This window comes from Ylistrum balloti, unplaced genomic scaffold (assembly GCF_031769215.1).
Source record: "Ylistrum balloti isolate Yb309-2 unplaced genomic scaffold, AGI_CSIRO_Ybal_v1 Utg371578, whole genome shotgun sequence".
Taxonomy (NCBI): domain Eukaryota; kingdom Metazoa; phylum Mollusca; class Bivalvia; order Pectinida; family Pectinidae; genus Ylistrum; species Ylistrum balloti.
Window position 1 is genome coordinate 11,420 of NW_026782811.1, and position 16,834 is coordinate 28,253.

Here is a 16,834-nt window from a genome sequence, read left to right on the forward strand (position 1 = left end):
GTACCGCAGTTCTCTATTCAATAACGACGTGTCGTAGTTCTCCATTCAGTAACGACGTGTCGCAGTTTTCTATTCAATAACGACGTGTCGCAGTTCTCTATTCAATAACGACGTGTCGCAGTTCTCCATTCAGTAACGACGTGTCGCAGTTTTCTATTCAATAACCACATGTCGCAGTTTTCTATTCAATAACGACGTGTCGCAGTTCTCCATTCAATAACGACGTACCGCAGTTCTCCATCCAATAACGACGTGTCGCAGTTCTCTATTCAATAACGACGTGTCGCAGTTATCCATTCAGTAACGATGTGTCGCAGTTTTCTATTCAATAACGACGTGTCGCAGTTCTCCATTCAATAACGACGTGTCGCAGTTCTCTATTCAATAACGACGTGTCGCAGTTCTCCATTCAATAACGACGTGTCGCAGTTCTCCATTCAATAACGACGTGTCGCAGTTCTCTATTCAATAACGACGTGTCGCAGTTCTCCATTCAATAACGACGTGTCGAAGTTCTCCATTCAATAACGACGTGTCGCAGTTCTCCATTCAATAACGACGTGCCGTAGTTCTCCATTCAATAACCACGTGTCGCAAGTCAACAAGTGACACCAAGCGACGATGTCACTAACTTTCTCAAGTGTGTTATGAATATAGTTCCATGTCGCTACTAACGAGTGTGACACAATATACACACGTGTACCGCCGATTGAGGCAATTCTACTCTTCTTTCTTTTACATTTACGATAAAATGTGGTGTATGCTAAATTATCCGTGATCGTGTGTCATTTATGCGTATATTTTGTGCAGGACTTAGTACAAACGGGCACAGGTACAGTTGTAGTCCAGACAAATATTGTTGTGTGAACATCGTTATGTGCTATTTAAGTAGAGCTCTCAGTCATACTGTTAAAAGGAGCATGATAATTTCTCCTGCTTCATTTTCGTTCCACGAGGTACATTTTCTTTCAGGGTACTCCAATCCAACGGTCATTTTCCAAAACTTAACAAATCTACCATGTTGATAAACCTAATGGATTGTATCACGTTGATAAACATAATGAATTGTATCACGTTGATAAACTAATGCATTGTATCACGTTGATAAACCTAATGCATTGTATCACGTTGATAAACCTAATGCATTGTATCACGTTGATAAACCTAATGCATTGTATCACGTTGATAAACCTAATGCATTGTATCACGTTGATAAACATAATGGATTGTATCACGTTGATAAACATAATGGATTTATCACATTGATAAACCTGATTGATTTTATCATACTGATAAACCTGATTGATTTTATCATGATGAGCCATTAAATGGTAATACTGAACTGACATTCGGAACTTTATTGCATTCTTTAATAAGCTTAGAGGATTCCGATTGCCAAATGGCGCGCGGAATTGTTGTCATGAAGTCATTAGAACGAATCAATAGATGACGTAACTCATTCGTTCGTTATACAAAAGCATCATAATCCACGTAACTGGACACTAAGTACTCGTGTAAAGCACGGGTATTACTGCACATTAAATATATCATCTTATATTTACCGAAAAAAAAAAAAAAAAAACAAATAAGAACCTGGATCTTGGAGGGAGGGTCATATAAAATCGGCAGGTACTGCCTGCTCACAGCGTACACCGATTTGTCATATATCTGATTTCAGCTGTGAGTTCCGTTGTGATACAGAATGAAGCACGGCGGAATTGGTAGAAACAGTCGAGCCTTAGAAGTGAGTCGATCGATCTAACAGCTAATGCCACTTCGCTTTATTACACTTGATGCCACTTTAAATATGATTTTTGTGTCCGCCATTCGTTAGATAATTCCGAGGTTGTGGCTTAAACGACACTTAGTGTCTTCAAGGGGGCGTTACCATGTCTTCATCTTGTCCTCAACATCTCGTAATGTCTCGCCTCTCGTCAGATATCTCGCGGGATATCACCGAAATGGCGAAAAAATTACACGATACTCATCAACAAGGCTTCAATGAAAAACTAAGATGATCGATATATTTTTCCGATTTGTGAATCATACAAAAAATATGACTTGTCCGAACTCTAGTCAAAGTGACAACGCTGCAGTTGATATTCCGTTAAGTGACATCAACTATAAACACCATTTGATCGAAGACTTTTCTAACAAAGTACACGAAACAATTATATTTTGACTGGTATGAATATGGTTGGTAGAACGATGACCAATGACCAATCGAGTCGTTCCTAAAGGCAATAAGGCGAGTGTCTTATCTCTTTAATATATAATAGATTATCTCCTGAGCAAAAGAGCGAGCGGATCATCTCCTTAGTATAACATAATTTATCTCCTGAGCACAAGGACGTGTGAATTATTTCCTTAATATATAATAGATAATATCCTGAGATTAATATCTCCAAAGAACAGTGAAAGGTATATCATCTCTAGAGAATTGGTTATCTCTGAGGACAACGACGGTTGGATTAAATTATGTATAGATAAATTACATATAAATACATGTTACCCTCACAGGTAAACAATATATAGATAATTACATATAAATACATGTTACCCTCACAGGTAAACAATATATAGATAATTACATATAAATATATGTCACCCTCACAGGTAAACAATATATAGATAATTACATATAAATATATGTCACCCTCACAGGTAAACAATATATAGATAATTACATATAAATATATGTCACCCTCACAGGTAAACAATATATAGATAATTACATAAAAATATATGTCACCCTCACAGGTAAACAATATATAGATAATTACATATAAATATATGTCACCCTCACAGGTAAACAATATATACATATATTACATATAAATACATGTTACCCTCACAGGTAAACAATATATAGATAATTACATATAAATACATGTCACCCTCACAGGTAAACAATATATAGATACATTACATATAAATATATGTCACCCTCACAGGTAAACAATATATAGATAATTACATATAAATATATGTCACCCTCACAGGTAAACAATATATAGATAATTACATATAAATATATGTCACCCTCACAGGTAAACAATATATACATATATTACATATAAATACATGTTACCCTCACAGGTTAACAATATATAGATACATTACATATAAATACATGTTACCCTCACAGGTAAACAATATATAGATAATTACATATCAATATATATGTCACCCTCACAGGTAAACAATATATAGATAATTACATATAAATACATGTCACCCTCACAGTTAAAATATGTATAGATAACTTATATCAAAATGGATGTGACGTCACAGGTAGCTATATAATCCGACTATATTCCCTTGGGAAAGTTGTCGCCACGAGTTTTCCGCGACATCTTTCCTGAAATTCGGTGATCAATTCAGGAGGTTACTGGTTTCCCAGGCGTGTTCCATCGATTAAGTTAGGTCTACACTCTTCCATTGCAGATGAATTTCACGAAACTATTCCATTTATTTCTCGCGGGTCTGAAATTCTCCATCTATTCCAAATAATGCAATTGCTTTACATCTCAAATCTGCCTATATCTGACTGTTGTACGAATATCTAACGATGTCTTCAATGAAAATATTATTCATAATTGTGGTATTTTGAAGAAAAAATAATTAAAATTAAATTAAATCAGTACATAAGATCAAGCGAGATTCCATAAATAATTGTCTTTCTCAGTAGGAGAAATTAGAGAGGGATGAGGATAGTTCCTGGCAAATGTCAACATGAAGCTATAAGTACATGTGAGATTCGTTATGGTTGACATCGCGAACATAGAAAATTTACAAAATTAAGCAAAATCGTTTATCATACATATCCTAAAGAAAAGAGATCAGGCTGAGCGTGTTGACCGTCTTCTACACTCCCCGTGTCCACTGATAGACGGACAATCTCTATGTGTCAGTTTATTGGAGAGGCCGACCTCCTGGAGCGATAATCAAATCATTTCTGGGAAAACTCAACACTAATGACGGGTGTCAAGGAGGGTTGTTATGTAGGGGTGTCAAGGAGGGTTGTTATGTAGGGGTGTCAAGGAAGGTTGTTATGGAGTGTTGTTATGTAGGGAAGTCAAGGAGGATTGTTATGTAGGGGTGTCAAGGAGGATTGTTATGTAGGGGTGTCAAGGAGGATTGTTATGTAGGGGTGTCAAGGAGGATTGTTATGTAGGGGTGTCAAGGAGGGTTGTTATGTAGGAGTGTCAAGGAAGGTTGTTATGTAGGGGTGTCAAGGAGGGTTGTTATGTAGGAGTGTCAAGGAAGGTTGTTATGTAGGGGTGTCAAGTAGGTTATTATGTAGGAGTGTCAAGGAACGTTGTCATTAATGTGTGTCAAGGAGGGTTGTTATGTAGGGGTGTCAAGGAGGGTTGTTATGAATGTGTCAAGGAGGGTTGTTATGCAGGGGTGTCAAAGAGGGTTGTTATGAATGTCTGTCAAGGAGGATTGTTATGTAGGGAAATCAAGGAGGGTTGTTATGTAGGGAAGTCAAGGAGGGTTGTTATGTAGGGGTGTCAAGGAGCTTTGTTATGAATGTGTGTCAAGGAGGGTTGTTGTGGAGTGTTGTTATGTAGGGGTGGCAAGAAGTGTTGTTATGTAGGGGCGGGAAGGAGGGTTGTGATGTAGGAGTGTCAAGGAGGGTTGTTATGTAGGAGTGTCAAGAAGTGTTGTTATGTTGGGGTGTCCAGGAGGGTTGTTATGTAGGGAGGTTGTTATGAATGTGTGTCAAGGAGGGTTGTTATGGAGTGTTGTTATGAAGGAGTGTCCAGGAGGGTTGTTATGTTGGGAGGTTGTTATGAATGTGTGTCAAAGAGGGTTGTTATGGAGTTTTGTTATGTAGGGGTGTCCAGGAGGGTTGTTATGTTGGGGTGTCCAGGAGGGTTGTTATGTAGGGAGGTTGTTATGAATGTGTGTCAAAGAGGGTTGTTATGGAGTGTTGTTAGGTAGGGGTGTCCAGGAGTGTTGTTATGTTGGGGTGTCCAGGAGGGTTGTTATGTAGGGAGGTTGTTATGAATGTGTGTCAAAGAGGGTTGTTATGGAGTTTTGTTATGTAGGGGTGTCCAGGAGTGTTGTTATGTTGGGGTGTCCAGGAGGGTTGTTAGGTAGGGGTGTCCAGGAGGGTTGTTATGTAGCGATGTCCAGGAGGGTTGTTATGTAGGGAGGTTGTTATGAATGTGTGTCAAAGAGGGTTGTTATGGAGTGTTGTTAGGTAGGGGTGTCAAGGAGGATTGTTATGTAGGGGTGTCAAGGAGGGTTGTTATGTAGGGGCGGGAAGGAGTGTTGTTATGTAGGGGTGTCAAGGAGGATTGTTATGTAGGAGTGTCAAGGAGGGTTGCTATGTAGGGTTGTCAAGGAGGGTTGTTATGTAGGGGTGTCAAGGAGTGTTGTTATGTTGGGGTGTCCAGGAGGGTTGTTATGTAGAGAGGTTGTTATGAATGTGTGTCAAAGAGGGTTGTTATGGAGTGTTGTTAGGTAGGGGTGTCAAGGAGGATTGTTATTTAGGGGTGTCAAGGAGGGTTGTTATGTAGGGGCGGGAAGGAGTGTTGTTATGTAGGGGCGGGAAGGAGGGTTGTTATGTAGGGAAGTCAAGGAGGATTGTTATGTAGGGGTGTCAAGTAGGATATTATGTAGGATGTCAAGGAGGGTTGTTATGTTGGGGTGTCCAGGAGGGTTGTTATGTAGGGAGGTTGTTATGGATGTGTGTCAAAGAGGGTTGTTATGGAGTGTTGTTAGGTAGGGGTGTCAAGGAGTGTTGTTATGTAGGGGCGGGAAGGAGGGTTGTCATGTAGGGGTGTCCAGGAGGGTTGTTATGTTGGGGTGTCCAGGAGGGTTGTTATGTAGGGGCGGGAAGGAGGGTTGTCATGTTGGGGTGTCCAGGAGGGTTGTTATGTAGGGAGGTTGTTATGGATGTGTGTCAAAGAGGGTTGTTATGGAGTGTTGTTAGGTAGGGGTGTCAAGGAGTGTTGTTATGTAGGGGCGGGAAGGAGGGTTGTCATGTAGGGGTGTCAAGGAGGATTGTTATGTAGGGGCGGGAAGGAGTGTTGTTATGTAGGGGCGGGAAGGAGGGTTGTCATGTTGGGGTGTCCAGGAGGGTTGTTATGTAGGGAGGTTGTTATGAATGTGTGTCAAAGAGGGTTGTTATGGAGTGTTGTTAGGTAGGGGTGTCAAGGAGTGTTGTTATGTAGGGGCGGGAAGGAGGGTTGTCATGTAGGGGTGTCAAGGAGGATTGTTATGTAGGGGCGGGAAGGAGTGTTGTTATGTAGGGGCGGGAAGGAGGGTTGTCATGTTGGGGTGTCCAGGAGGGTTGTTATGTAGGGAGGTTGTTATGAATGTGTGTCAAAGAGGGTTGTTATGGAGTGTTGTTAGGTAGGGGTGTCAAGGAGGATTGTTATGTAGGGGTGTCAAGGAGGATTGTTATGTAGGGGTGTCAAGGAGGGTTGTTATGTTGGGGTGTCCAGGAGGGTTGTTATGTAGGGAGGTTGTTATGAATGTGTGTCAAAGAGGGTTGTTATGGAGTGTTGTTAGGTAGGGGTGTCCAGGAGTGTTGTTATGTTGGGGTGTCCAGGAGGGTTGTTATGTAGGGAGGTTGTTATGAATGTGTGTCAAAGAGGGTTGTTATGGAGTTTTGTTATGTAGGGGTGTCCAGGAGTGTTGTTATGTTGGGGTGTCCAGGAGGGTTGTTATGTAGGGGTGTCAAGGAGGGTTGTTATGTAGGGAGGTTGTTATGAATGTGTGTCAAAGAGGGTTGTTATGGAGTGTTGTTAGGTAGGGGTGTCAAGGAGGATTGTTATGTAGGGGTGTCAAGGAGGATTGTTATGTAGGGGTGTCAAGGAGGGTTGTTATGTAGGGGTGTCAAGGAGTGTTGTTATGTAGGGGCGGGAAGGAGGGTTGTTATGTAGGGGTGTCCAGGAGGGTTGTTATGTTGGGGTGTCCAGGAGGGTTGTTATGTAGGGAGGTTGTTATGAATGTGTGTCAAAGAGGGTTGTTATGGAGTGTTGTTAGGTAGGGGTGTCAAGGAGTGTTGTTATGTAGGGGCGGGAAGGAGGGTTGTTATGTAGGGGTGTCAAAGAGGGTTGTTATGAATGTGTCAAGGAGGGTTGTTATGCAGGGGTGTCAAAGAGGGTTGTTATGAATGTCTGTCAAGGAGGATTGTTATGTAGGGAAGTCAAGGAGGGTTGTTATGTAGGGAAGTCAAGGAGGATTGTTATGTAGGGGTGTCAAGTAGGATATTATGTAGGAGTGTCAAGGAGGGTTGTTATGGAGTGTGGTTATGGAGTGTGGTTATGGAGTGTTGTTCTGGAGTGTGTTTATGGAGTGTTGTTAAAGAGTGTTGTTATGGAGTGTTGTTATGGAGTGTTGTTATGGAGTGTGGTTATGGAGTGTTGTTATCGAGTGTTGTTATAGAGTGTGGTTATCGAGTGTTGTTATGGAGTGTTGTTATTGGGTGTTGTTATGGAATGTTGTTATGGAGTGTGGTTATGGAGTGTTGTCATGGAGTGTGGTTATTGGGTGTTGTTATGGAGTGTGGTTATTGGGTGTTGTTATGGAATGTTGTTTTGGAGTGTGGTTATGGAGTGTTGTCATGGAGTGTGGTTATTGGGTGTTGTTATGGAGTGTTGTTATGGAGTGTGGTTATTGGGTGTTGTTATGGAGTGTTGTTATAAAGTGTGGTTATGGAGTGTTGTTATGGAGTGTTGTTATGGAGTGTGGTTATCGAGTGTTGTTATTGAGTTTTGTTATGGAGTGTTGTTATGGAGTGTTGTTATGGAGTGGAGTGTTGTTATGGAGTGTTGTCATGGAGTGTGGTTATTGGGTGTTGTCATGGAATGTTGTTATGGAGTGTGGTTATGGAGTGTTGTTATGGAGTGTTGTTATGGAATGTGGTTATGGTGTGTTGTTATGGAATGTGGTTATTGGGTGTTGTCATGGAATGTTGTTATGGAGTGTGGTTATGGAGTGTTGTTATGGAGTGTTGTTATGGAATGTGGTTATGGTGTGTTGTTATGGAATGTGGTTATGGTGTGTTGTTATGGAATGTGGTTATGGTGTGTTGTTATGGTATGTGGTTATGGTGTGTTGTTATGGAATGTGGTTATGGTGTGTTGTTATGGAATGTGGTTATTGTGTGTTGTTATGGAGTGTGGTTATAGTATTTTGACATTACGGGTTGACATGGAGGGTTGGTTTTTGAGGATTGTTATGGAGAGAAAAGTGGTCCATTCCTTGTAAATATGGGCATGACGCAATCTGGTTCTAGTTTTTGTTCGAGATAACCAGCGGTTTGTAAATTTTTTTTAAAAATATGAATGAAACAAAATTTTAGTCTGATACGATAATTGGTATGACACATGATGTGAAAAGTGGTGTACAGACTTAAACAATACCTGATATGACACATGAAGCATGACACGTGTATGATGTGTGATATGACACCTGTTACGGCATTTGATGTGGCACATGTAATGTAACGTAAACCGTGACACCTGATGTGACTTGTGATATGACATCTGGAAAGACATATAATATCGCATATGGTATGACGTGTGCTATGATACCTTGAATCATCTGATGCGACACGTGTAATGTAACATATGACTTGACACCTGATGAGACATGTCATACGACACATGATATGACGTGTGTTATGATACCTTGAATGATATTATGACACATGAAGTGTTTCTACTGAGTGTCTTTAGCACACGAGTCTAAGAATGTTCCTCTGTGACACCGTGTCAGGAATCGTATACAGCAGCCTGTCGACCCAACCCTGATTTAAATCGACTATGAACTGATTAGCCCAGCCCCTGGGGGACATCTACGGGCAGGGCAGCAGCTCGAATAGCAAAGCAAACCTCCTCGACACATTGCAGCTTTAAAAGCAATTTCTCGTTGTATTTCGAAAAGTACAGGACACCGTAGGAAATCAATTTCAGCTTCAGTTTTAAAACGATTCAAGTCTCTCGATTATTGACAAACACCTTGAGATAGTCAACATAGAAGATGAGATGATGTCGAACTACAGTGTAGCTCTCTCCTTCTTAATGTGTAAGTTTTAAGAAAGCTTGGTTGACAATACAACCGCTACAATTGAATTGCGATACTTAGATAGTGTTTAATATGACATTAACAAGGATCCTCAATAATGATTGAAAATTCACATACAATTCTGTGACGGAGCTTCACACATCTAACTCGTCAGCGACATTTAACCTCATCCTCAGCTTGTCAACCTTAATCTCACTCGAGGCACTTCGTCCATAATTTAATCAAAAACTAATTATTTCGTATTTCAGTATCTGTACTTAAACATGTCATATGTATATACAATGGCGTTCACCCTTGATGCCCCGATGCCATTCATGTAGACTCCGTGCGTGTGTGTACACTGACACCATCATTATCAATCCGGACACCTTCACTGTAGAATCTCACATCATAAATGTGCACACTACATTCTCATAAACAGGCTTGACACTACGATGGTCAGACTTAGCACCATCACTGTAATCTGTGGTATCACTACTGACACCATCTCTGTTGTCTCTGACACCATCTCTGTTGTCTCTGACACCATCTCTGTTGTCTCTGACACCATCTCTGTTGTCCTTTGCACCATCACCGTTGTCCCTGACACCTTGGCACCATCATTATTGTCCCTGACACCATCATTGTTGTCCATGACATAATCACTGTTGTCCTTGGCACCATCACTGTTGTCCCTGGCACAATCACTGTTGTCTCTGACACAATCACTGTGTTCCCTGGCACCATTACTGTTGTCCCTTACAACATCACAGTTGTCCTTGGTACTTTCACTGTTGTCCCTTGCACCATCATTGTTGTCCTTTACACCATCACTGTTGTCCTTTGCACCATCAGTGTTGTCTCTGACACCATCACTGTTGTCCTTGACACCATCAATGTTGTCCTTGACACCATCACTGTTATCCCTGACACCATCACTGTTGTCCTTGGCACTGTTGTCCTTGGCACAATCACTGTTGTCCTTGGCACCATCATTATTGTCCCTGACACCATCACTGTTATCCTTGACACCATCACTGTTATCCTTGACACCATCACTGTTATCCCTGACACCATCACTGTTGTCCTTGGCACAATCACTGTTGTCCTTGGCACCATCACTGTTGTCCCTGACAACATTACTATTGTCCTTGGCACAATCACTGTTGTCCTTGGCACCACTAATGTTGTTCTTGGCACCATCACTGTTGTCCTTGGCAACATCACTGTTGTCCCTGCACCATCACTGTTGTCCCTGACACCATCACTGTTGTCCTTGCATCATCACTGTTGTCCCTGACACCATCACTGTTGCCCCTGACACATCACTGTTGTCCCTGACACCATCACTGTTGTCCTTGGCACCATCACTGTTGCCCCTGACACATCACTGTTGTCCCTGACATCATCACTGTTGTCCTTGGCACCATCACTGTTGTCCCTGACACATCACTGTTGTCCCTGACACCATCACTGTTGTCCTTTGCACCATCACTGTTGCCCCTGACACATCACTGTTGTCCCTGACATCATCACTGTTGTCCTTGGCACCATCACTGTTGTCCCTGACACCATCACTGTTGTCCTTGGCACCATCACTGTTATCCTTGGCACCATCACTGTTGTCCCCGACACCATCACTGTTGTCCTTGGCACCATCACTGTTGTCCCTGACACCATCACTGTTGTCCTTGGCACCATCACTGTTGTCCCTGACACCATCATTATCGGTTTTCTAAAGGGAATTAAACCGGAGTCTGACGTAATTTTAGAACATTGTATAATAGGCAAGCTCCGCGATAAAAATCTAATTATATACTTAAAAATAGATTGGACACAATATATTTCAGTCTTTAATCAACATGTCTGACTCCAGGCTAGCGACATATTGCGGTCAGTTCAACTTGACCCAGTTACAAGACGCTGATTGTCTTGGTGTTTAGGAATTTTGATACCGTACATATACATGTATGTTTGTCGCCTACTCTGTGTATTTCCTATATTCCTATACGCTGCCAATTTTAATATTTAATGACAATTCTATGAGTAGAAAAATCTAAGTTTTAAGAAGATTACGGTTGTATTGTTCTTCAAGAGAGGAAGGCGATTGACGATTCTAATTCACCTTGTCCCGCTTTCAATGTCACTTTTCTTACTGGGTCAGTTTGTAAACTGAAACTACGGACTTTCATTGACAAGTAAATAAAATCCGAATTCAAAATATGTGAGTCGAGGATAAAAAACCATGATATACCCGGACACTTTGGAGCCCCGGGGTAAAACCTTGATATACCCGGACACTTTGGAGCCCCGGGGTAAAACCTTGATATACCCGGACACTTTGGAGCCCCGGAGTAAAACCTTGATATACCCGGACACTTTGGAGCCCTGGGGTAAAACCTTGATATACCCGGACACTTTGGAGCCCCAGGGTAAAATCTTGATATAACCGGACACTTTGGAGCCCCAGGGTAAAACCTTGATATACTCGGACACTTTGGAGCCCCAGGGTAAAATCTTGATATAACCGGACACTTTGGAGCCCCGGGGTAAAACCTTGATATAACCGGACACTTTGGAGCCCCAGGGTAAAATCTTGATATAACCGGACACTTTGGAGCCCCAGGGTAAAACCTTGATATACCCGGTCACTTTGGAGCCCCGGGGTAAAACCCCGGACACTTTGGAGCCCCGGGGTAAAACCTTGATATACCCGGACACTTTGGAGCCCCAGGGTAAAACCTTGATATACTTGGACACTTTAGAGCCCCGGGGTAAAACCTTGATATATATAACCGGACACTTTGAAGCCCCGGGGTAAAACCTTGACATACTCGGACACTTTGGAGCCCCGGGGTAAAACCTTGATATAACCGGACACTTTGGAGCCCCGGGGTAAAACCTTGATATAACCGGACACTTTGGAGCCCCGGGGTAAAACCTTGATATAACCGGACACTTTGGAGCCCCAGGGTAAAACCTTGATATATATAACCGGACACTTTGAAGCCCCGGGGTAAAACCTTGATATACTCGGACACTTTGGAGCCCCGGGGTAAAACCTTGATATAACCGGACACTTTGGAGCCCCGGGGTAAAACCTTGATATAACCGGTCACTTTGGAGCCCCGGGGTAAAACCTTGATATACCCGGACACTTTGGAGCCCCGGGGTAAAACCTTGATATAACCGGACACTTTGGAGCCCCAGGGTAAAATCTTGATATAACCGGACACTTTGGAGCCCCAGGGTAAATCCTTGATATAACCGGACACTTTGGAGCCCCAGGGTAAATCCTTGATATACCAGGACACTTTGATAAAGAATGAAATTATCCCTAAACTAAACCCTAAAATCATGCTTCATCCAGGACAATAGCGTGTTCTTCGAATTAAAACTGCGTGACATTAGCATCAGCAATGTTTCGATATAATATTTCCTTTTCAGTTATGCACATTCTAGGTGTTTTAAGGATCAAGAACTTTTTTTTAAATTAATGAATATCTCCACATCTTAAGTAAGGTTTGTCTACTATGATTTGTCAGCGACCACAATTTGTCCAGAACAACATTCCTTTGACACGATAAATGCGTTATTAGTTTAGTGAAGATCATGCCACACGTGGCAGGGGAGTGACGTCACAGTTTGAGCACACGGCTACAGTGTACTTAATTGTGAACGTTATAAGCACACGTACGGGAGATAGAAAAATCTACAATTCAGGGCGTAAATGTTCAATCGATATTTACATGTATGAACGTCCATCGCCGGCATTAATAAAGGAGATGGAATTGTAAGGATACAAACCAGATAATGGTGCGGGGTGTACCGGGCCCCGGGTCTCCGATCTTAATTGTTTTTGATGTGTCCCCCGGGACCTCGTGCTCAAACAGTAGCGTGCTCCTAGATGGGACACAGGGCCTTGGTGATATCTCACACAAACTCTTGTGTTACCAGTGTTGCAGATATTTGATATACCATGAAGTTTTAGTCGGTATCAGAGCAAATCGCCTTACCACTGTTTAATTAGACGGAAACTAGGGGTTGTTTTAATTCTAATCTCGTTATTGGAGTTCGATGATTTCTGTTTATCTGCCATTTGATCCTTGGATGATGATGATGATGATGATGATGATGATGATGATGATGATGATGATGATGATGATGACTGGTGATTGTGGTTGATGATGATGATGATGATGATGATGATGATGATGATGATGATGATGATGATGATGATGATGATGATGATGATTTACGTAAATAGATTACCTACATGTAAGAGAGTACACGTGAGACCTTGTTTCGCCCACATATAAAAACAAAACCAACAAACAGTCTTACGCCACCTGGGGTTGAAATACAGGGCCAATAGCTGAATACGGAGAGTACATGTGATGTGTGTCCATGTTATTTGGTAAAAAGGATGATGATGATGACGACAACAGTGGTTGTGTTTTATGACTGTTTTCAACTTAACCCAAGCATTCACTTTGTCTACATGCCAGAATTTTGACTTGATAATTTCTACGACACGCCTTCAACTGCATAGTAAATATGTACTAAAAATCTATACGGCGGATCGATAGGTCGCTTTATCTCCTCTACATCACACAGACGCTTAACCATCCCGTATCAGGATCATTGTGACGTTTTAACTATGATATTTAACGGCAACAATAGACATGCCTTTAACCGTTTAAGTTATCTAGTTATATCATCGATCCGACCAGATCAGTGCTATTTGTTACAATAACAATATAAGCCAGATCGATCATCGTGAAATTGACTTTAAATGTCCTCAATTCACCACTCACCGCAGGGTACATTTTCTGTTGGTATGAAGGCATCAAAGCTATCACCCACTCGATGAAAGTCCTTAACGATCAAGGTCCTCAAAGTTACAGTCCCTAACGATCATGGTCCTCACAATTACAGTCCCTAACGATCATGGTCCTCACAATTACAGTCCCTAACGATCATGGTCCTCACAATTACAGTCCCTAACGATCATGGTCCTCACAATTAGTCCCTAACAATTAATGTCCTCACAATTACAGTCCCTAACGATCATGGTCCTCACAATTACAGTCCCTAACGATCATGGTCCTCACAATTACAGTCCCTAACGATCATGGTCCTCACAATTACAGTCCCTAACAATCATGGTCCTCACAATTACAGTCCCTAACGATCATGGTCCTCACAATTACAGTCCCTAACGATCATGGTCCTCACAATTACAGTCCCTAACGATCATGGTCCTCACAATTACAGTCCCTAACGATCATGGTCCTCACAATTTACATGGTCCTCACAATTACAGTCCCTAACGATCATGGTCCTCACAATTACAGTCCCTAACGATCATGGTCCTCACAATTCTAACAATCATGGTCCTCACAATTACAGTCCCTAACGATCATGGTCCTCACAATTACAGTCCCTAACGATCATGGTCCTCACAAGTTACAGTCCCTAACTAACGATCATGGTCCTCACAATTACAGTCCCTCATGGTCCTCACAATCATGGTCCTCACAATTACAGTCCCTAACGATCATGGTCCTCACAGTTACAGTCCCTAACGATCATGGTCCTCACAATTACAGTCCCTAACAACAATCATGGTCCTCACAATTACAGTCCCTAACGATCATGGTCCTCACAATTACAGTCCCTAACGATCATGGTCCTCACAATTACAGTCCCTAACGATCATGGTCCTCACAATTACAGTCCCTAACAATCATGGTCCTCACAATTACAGTCCCTAACAATCATGGTCCTCACAATTACAGTCCCTAACGATCATGGTCCTCACAGTTACAGTCCCTAACAATCATGGTCCTCACAATTACAGTCCCTAACGATCATGGTCCTCACAATTACAGTCCCTAACGATCATGGTCCTCACAATTACAGTCCCTAACGATCATGGTCCTCACAGTTACAGTCCCTAACAATCATGGTCCTCACAATTACAGTCCCTAACGATCATGGTCCTCACAGTTACAGTCCCTAACAATCATGGTCCTCACAATTACAGTCCCTAACAATCAAGGTCGTCACAATTACAGTCCCTAACGATCATGGTCCTCACAATTACAGTCCCTAACAATCAAGTCAAGGTTATCATGTATATATGATATACGTATTGGTATGGTCCATCCATCCATATAAACAGACGTTATGTAAGCAGAGGTCGTGTTTATCATTCTATACATAACATGTAGGTGCACGATTCGCACGTAGAAGACGAGTACATTATGTATACATGTAGGATCCATGTACCTATATATTTATCGATCGTGTGGCTATAACCTTGCTACAGCTTCTACTGTAGAGAGCTACTAACAAAGTCTATTTTCACTACAGCTGCTACTGTAGAAAGTACTAACAAAGTCTATTTTCACTACAGCTTCTACTGTAGAGAGCTACTAACAAAGTCTATTTTCACTACAGCTACTTCTCTAGAGGTTACTAACAAAGTTTTATTTCACTACAGCTACTACTCTAGAGGTTACTAACAAAGTTTATTTTCACTACAGCTACTACGGTAGGGGTTACTAACAAAGTCTATTTTCACTACAGCTACTTCTCTAGAGGTTACTAACAAAGTTTATTTTCACTACAGCTACTTCTCTAGAGGTTACTAACAAAGTTTATTTTCACTACAGCTACTACGGTAGAGAACTACTAACAAAGTCTATTTTCACTACAGCTGCTACTGTAGAGAGCTACTAACAAAGTCTATTTTCACTACAGCTACTTCTCTAGAGGTTACTAACAAAGTTTATTTTCACTACAGCTACTACGGTAGAGAACTACTAACAAAGTCTATTTTCACTACAGCTGCTACTGTAGAGAGCTACTAACAAAGTCTATTTTCACTACAGCTACTTCTCTAGAGGTTACTAACAAATTAATTTTTACTACAGCTACTACTGTAGAGAACTACTAACAAAGTTTATTTTCACTACAGCTACTACTGTAGAGGGGGTACTAACAAAGTTTACTTTCACTACAGCTACTACTGTAGAGAGCTACTAAACAAAGTCTATTTTCACTACAACTACTACTCTAGAGGTTACTAACAAAGTTTACTTTCACTACAGCTACTTCTCTAGAGGTTACTAACAAAGTTTACTTTCACTACAGAGGGGGTACTAACAAAGTTTTATTTCACTACAGCTACTACTCTAGAGGTTACTAACAAAGTTTATTTTCACTACAGCTACTACGGTAGGGGTTACTAACAAAGTTTACTTTCACTACAGCTACTACGGTAGGGGTTACTAACAAAGTCTATTTTCACTACAGCTGCTACTGTAGAGAGTTACTAACAAAGTTTACTTTCATTACAGCTTCTACTGTAGAAAGCTTACTAACAAAGTTTACTTTCACTACAGCTTCTACTGTAGAAAGCTTACTAACAAAGTTTACTTTCACTACAGCTACTACTGTAGAGGTTACTAACAAAGTTTACTTTCACTACAGCTACTACTGTAGAGGTTACTAACAAAGTTTACCTTCACTACAGCTATTACTGTAGAAATTACTAACAAAGTCTATTTTCACTACAGCTACTACTGTAGAGGTTACTAACAAAGTTTACCTTCACTACAGCTATTACTGTAGAAAGCTTACCAACAAAGTCTATTTTCACTACAGCTACTACTGTAGAGAGTTACAATTTCCCCCTTTATTTATCCTTTAGAATGAAAATATTCTGAAGATGAAATTGCTGATTTTTGTTCTCTCCTCCTTTTATCTGATCACTATTTCTGTCTACGAATAAAAC

General features: G+C 41.2%; 1 protein-coding gene across 1 annotated transcript; it reads right to left on the reverse strand.

Annotated features, from left to right (window-relative positions):
- Positions 1-10,359: 10,359 nt before the first annotated feature.
- Positions 10,360-13,901, reverse strand: LOC132563073 (uncharacterized protein DDB_G0290685-like). Its single transcript, XM_060227832.1, has 2 exons — positions 13,848-13,901; positions 10,360-10,765 (listed from the first exon to the last, which is right to left on the reverse strand). Exons 1-2 carry the CDS (start codon positions 13,878-13,880, stop codon positions 10,460-10,462), a joined length of 339 nt encoding a protein of 112 aa, XP_060083815.1. The 5' UTR covers positions 13,881-13,901; the 3' UTR covers positions 10,360-10,459.
- Positions 13,902-16,834: the final 2,933 nt, after the last annotated feature.

What these genes read in the sequence shown, in the direction of transcription:
- LOC132563073 (XM_060227832.1), bottom strand. Translation starts at nt 13,880, where the DNA reads ATGCCTTCATACCAACAGAAAATGTACCCTGCG. An exon ending in AACAGAAAATGTACCCTGCG is followed by an intron (nt 10,766 to 13,847) that starts GTGAGTGGTGAA and finishes AATTCCCTTTAG; the next exon opens with AAAACCGATAATGATGGTGT.